Raw genomic sequence first — 4,961 nt, forward strand, 5'->3', positions numbered from 1 at the left:
AAAAAAAAAGGCTGCTGATAGTAGGTAGGAAAGGACAGGTAAGGTATTGACTATCGTGTCTACATAGAGCTTTACTTTTAGCAGAGATGGTGATTGTTATTTTAGGGAAAGGCCTTAATCCACTCCTAAGATACTGCATAGCTGCTGTAGTAGACAGTTATTAGGAAGTGTTTGCTACTCAACAGCTTTTTGTGAAACAAATAGCAGTAATGAACGTAAACTTGTAGTTGTGAATGGATTTGTAGAACTGTGAAAGTAGTTATTATTAATTTTCTTGTGATTTAGGTTACAAATTTATTTTTTTCTTCATTATCACATTCCCTTCTTTCTGCTTACACGAAGTATTTATATTCATGCTTACTTAGGTGGCTTGTGATTCTTGTCAAGCACTTGCTTTCTGTTTAAGTACTTCATGTCAGAGTGTCTGTTCTTCGTGGATGTCTTCGGGCAGCCTTGCTGAGAGGCTTCAGCTGTTTTCTAGAATGTGAGAAGCAGTCTTAATAAAAAAAAAAAAGCCCACCCAAACTAAAATATATGTAGCTTAATGGAATACTTCAGCATTCTCTTGCCTTGGGCTTGAGCAAACAAGAAGATTATACTGTAGTTATTGATTCTGTCTGTGAAAATTCATCCCTATTTGTTCACCTTACAGACTTTTCAGAAGTACTATCAGTGCTTCAGGAATTTGAACAGTCAAGAGGTATTTTAGGTGTTTGAGTGGACGTGACTACTCCCATGTATTCAAGTCTAGCCTGCAGTTGAGCTTTTGGACCTGAATGCAGGCAAACCTTTGCTCCACACCTCTCGCTCAAGAATATGGAAAGGAAGAGAGGCATGCTAGGGAGTGCTTGAAGGGGGCAAGAATGGGAGACTTGGATTGGCAAAGTGGGAAGGTAAATGGAGTAAGGAAGTAGGCAGGATTAGTAGGTATAGGCTCGTTTTGGAATTGGATGTTTGGATCTGGAAAAAGTTGCTAGATCTGGATGGATGAAAAGTTGGAACTCTGGAGTTACGCAACTGGAGAAAACAATTGTGGAGGTGTGGAGAAAACTGGAAGAATAAATAATCTTATAAGTTTGGAGAGGGAATAGATGAGTTGGTCAGCTCAGGCAGATTTCTCCTGTGCTACTGTGTCAGAAATGACAGTTGAGGTACTGTATTGAGCCCGCACAAACTCTCCCTGCTTGGCCTAGTCATGTGAGCTAGAGATAAACAAATTATGTGCTTTAAATAATTTGCATTGGACAGAATTATCTGGGTCATATTGAGCTTTTCAGTTCTGACAGTAATTCTTCATGCTAGTGATCCAGGGAATCTGGCATTAGAAGAGGTTAGGAGCTAGGTCTGGGTAAGGCAAAGAAAGTTGTTTTTTCTCAGTGATGCCTTCCTAGAAATGGTTTGCAAACCATGTTATTGTGGGATAATGTTGCCAGCTGGAGGTGTGTCACTGTCTGCAGAGTTATGTTAAGAAAGTGGTTTCACTCTGCTAGTACTAGCTCTTAGAAGGAATGACAGGTTGTTGAAATACTTCCATTAGTGCAAACATCAGAAATGTTAGTGGATATGTATATAGGACCACTTAAATGATCAGAGGGATGGAGAACCTCTCCTATAAAAAGACAGGTTGAGAGAACTGGACTTGTTTAGCTTGGAGAAGAGAAGACTCTACAGGGACCTCATTGTAACCTTCCAGTACTTGAAAGTAGCATATTGGAGGGGGATCAGCAGGGGGAACATCTGTTTACGAGGGTGGATAGTGATAGGACAAGGGGAGAAGGTTTTAAACTGAGACAGGGGAGGTTTAGGTTAGATATTAGGAGGAAGTTTTTCACTCAGAGTGATGACACACTGGAACAGGTTGCCCAAGGAGGTTGTGGATGCCCCATCCTTGGAGGCTGGATGTGGCTCTGGGCAGCCTGGTCTGGTGGTTGGTGACTCTGCATGTAGCAGGGGGGTTGAAACTAGATGATCATTGTGGTCCTTTTCAACCCAGGGCATTCTATGATTCTGTGATAACAGTAAGTTAAATAATTTATTAAATGAGCAAGACTTTGTGCATTCAGTGAGGTGAAATTTCGGTGGGGGGTGCAATGCTATAAAAGAAATGTTAGGATAATCTTAGGGCTTTCTTTTTATAAGTAATGTTTATATGAATGGGTTATTGACTACATATTTCTTGAAAGTATTTTTGACTCAGTGCTTTACTCCCTATTTCTGAATACATAGAAGTTTATCTACTTAATCAAACTTTTTAAAAACAATTTTATTTCAAATATCTTTTTCTCGAGTAGATAAAAATTTGTATTTTGGTCGATTCAAATGAAGCCAGTTTGAAGTATTTCATCCATTTCACTAGCTTTAGAATCATATATATATGAAAAAGAATCCAAGTATTATTGCTATTTGATACATAAATTAAACCACAACTTCCTAAATCAGTAAGTCACTCTGAGGTCACTACTACACATTTTTTAAAAATTAAACAGTATCTTTATACTTACACTTTCTTTTCACTGTTGCTGCATGAAAGCTTTTCATGGAAGTGGTTAAACTGACTGCTACTGACTGTGCTGTGTTGTAAGCAAAGCGAAGAGTGGGGGGGGCAGCAGCCTTAACTCTTTCCCTTGATTTTGCTGGTAATGACTTGTACTGTTGTTCATTTTAACTATTGCTGTCAACCTGGATTTGTGTGCAGCAGAAGGCAAAACCTCCTGACTTTGAATTAATGTTTCTTATTCAGTCTGTAAAGTCAGTGTGTAAATGTACCTCTAGGTGACCAAGAAATGTGTAATATGAGGAGCATCATAAATTGAACTTCAGAATGAATAGTTTCTGTGCAGGCCAAAATGATTTTACTTACTTGCTGAAAGAAAATTTAAGAAGCTGTCAAAAAATATATTAATCCAGTATAAGTACAGTGAAGTTTTGATCAGTAAGTGCACTATATTTAAAATAAATTATTATCAAAAATTCAGGAGTAAATATAAGACTGTTTCTAGGGTTTTGCTTACTACAAGAGGATCAAATCAGTCTAAACTTATTTAATTGATGGGAGTGGCTCTAAATGATTTTTTTCAAGATGAAAAAGGTGACTTGCAGCATAGTTACCATGCTTACAAAAACACATAGGTGTTTAGAAACACCTTTCAGTAGATACGTAAAGATATACCAACAGTAACCTCAGTGTTCTGGAATAACTTTAATTGAAGTTGTATGGGAATCAGTCATTCTAAGCAGGCAGCTCTTTGTATAAATCTTTTTGTTTGGAAGTATGCAAGTAGTTTTAAAAGAAAAGGGAGAACTGTAATGTTCCAGTAGTTCAGGCACATGTTAACTGATGTATAGAAAACAGCTTGAAACAAAAGAAAAAGACCAGCTTTGAAAGTAGTTTTGAAGGCCTTGGCAGGATTGGGATTGGGAGATTGGGTGAATATGCTTATTGATAAGGGCACAGGTGGGCAGAAGTTATTTTTATTCTGTCCTTAACAGGTTAGGACGTTGTAAGAAGGCAAATTTCCTTGATGTCTTCTTTGGAGTGACTATTTTTAATCCTATCTAAATGATCATAAACGTATTGAATTATGTATAAATAAATCTCTTTTCTTATTTTGTGCAGAATCAGATTCAGTACCTCAAGCAAGTCCAGCAGCCTAGTGTTGCCCAACTGCGATCAACAATGGTGGACCCAGCCATCAACTTGTTTTTCCTAAAAATGAAAGGTGAACTGGAACAGACTAAAGACAAACTGGAACAAGCCCAAAATGAACTGAGTGCCTGGAAATTTACGCCTGATAGGTAAACAAAACAAATACTCCCCAGTCAAGACTTCCCTGACAGTCCCACTACGAGAATGCTATGGTGGGACAGCCAAGTACTCGTTTCCACACCAAGACTCAGACGTTTTGAGGCAAAAGCCACATTCTTATACTGTCCAGCTTGTAATGCTTAATGTAAAACTTACCAGATGAACCTTGTGTTTCAGCTTTTTTCTCCCCCTTTGCTTCAGAGGCCTGACGGCGTCGGACTATTCTGAAGAAATTGCCATCTCCGAAAAAAAAATATTTTCTAGAACACGTAGACATTTGCAAAATTGTTCTATTTGAAGAAAATAGAGGGAAAAACAGAAGTCTTAAGTCTGTGGCACACTGTGTCTACAGACAGTTGGAGGAAAGAACCTAGAGATTATAAATCATGAATTGAACATGCAAAATTCCCGTAAAATGTAGAAGTGGAATATGCTTCGCTCTTAACCTTGAGCCTAGTGACTTAGAGACACTAAGTCAGTTTTCCAATAAGACTGTGGACTTCCTGCTTGTTCACTGAACTGCTGGGTCAAAACTCGATGAGGTGAATTTTGCATTAAAGAGTTTACTTGCTAACCAGTTTTGAATAGCCACGAGAGTGCTATTTGATATCACGTCAGTGGTAGTGTACACATTTGACTGTTAAGCATTTGGGCTCTGTAACACCTGACGGAGCCTTAAGTCAATGTTGCTAAATAATGAACTGTTCTGGATGGTTGGTAATGCTGTGGACGCCTCAAAATTAGGACTGTACAAGAACGTACATTCAATCTAATTGCAAGTTTAAAGTTGTTGGAAGCAGTATATATTTGATCACAACTAGCATGTATAAGAAAAACTAGTTGTGATAAGTATTCCGCTGCATGTTTTCATGCAGAAGTGAGATTTTTTTTTTTATCTTCTATATTAACTGATCTCAAATGCTCTATGCGGAAGGCACACAATGACAGCTGTCTTCAGTGTTGGTGGGGTGTTCTTATTCCTTTGTACACCTGTTTTTTTTGTATTGCACTTCTATATGAAATGTGCCTTGAAATAGTTGTAATATATAGTTCAAGGAACACTATTGGTTATATTGTTGTACTGTGAAACTCCTGGGATGAACGAGAATCGAACAGGTTGTTGTTTCTGCATTGTCTCGTTCTCTGAATTTAAAAA

At 38.0% G+C, this 4,961-nt stretch overlaps 1 protein-coding gene across 3 annotated transcripts in view; it reads left to right on the top strand.

Moving 5' to 3' along the window:
* The window catches only part of WTAP (WT1 associated protein), a 24,589-nt gene that overhangs the window by 12,994 nt on the left and 6,634 nt on the right, over positions 1 to 4,961 (top strand). For 2 of the 3 annotated variants that reach the window (XM_010707126.3, XM_003204082.4), the window contains one exon: positions 3,617 to 3,795. In XM_010707126.3, the coding sequence (XP_010705428.1) occupies positions 3,617 to 3,795 (179 nt within the window). Of the gene's footprint in view, positions 1 to 3,616; positions 3,796 to 4,006 lie in introns of all 3 variants that reach the window. The other variant, XM_031552449.1, reaches the window with a different exon arrangement.

The sequence above is a fragment of the Meleagris gallopavo genome, chromosome 2 (assembly GCF_000146605.3).
Source record: "Meleagris gallopavo isolate NT-WF06-2002-E0010 breed Aviagen turkey brand Nicholas breeding stock chromosome 2, Turkey_5.1, whole genome shotgun sequence".
Taxonomy (NCBI): Eukaryota; Metazoa; Chordata; class Aves; order Galliformes; family Phasianidae; genus Meleagris; species Meleagris gallopavo.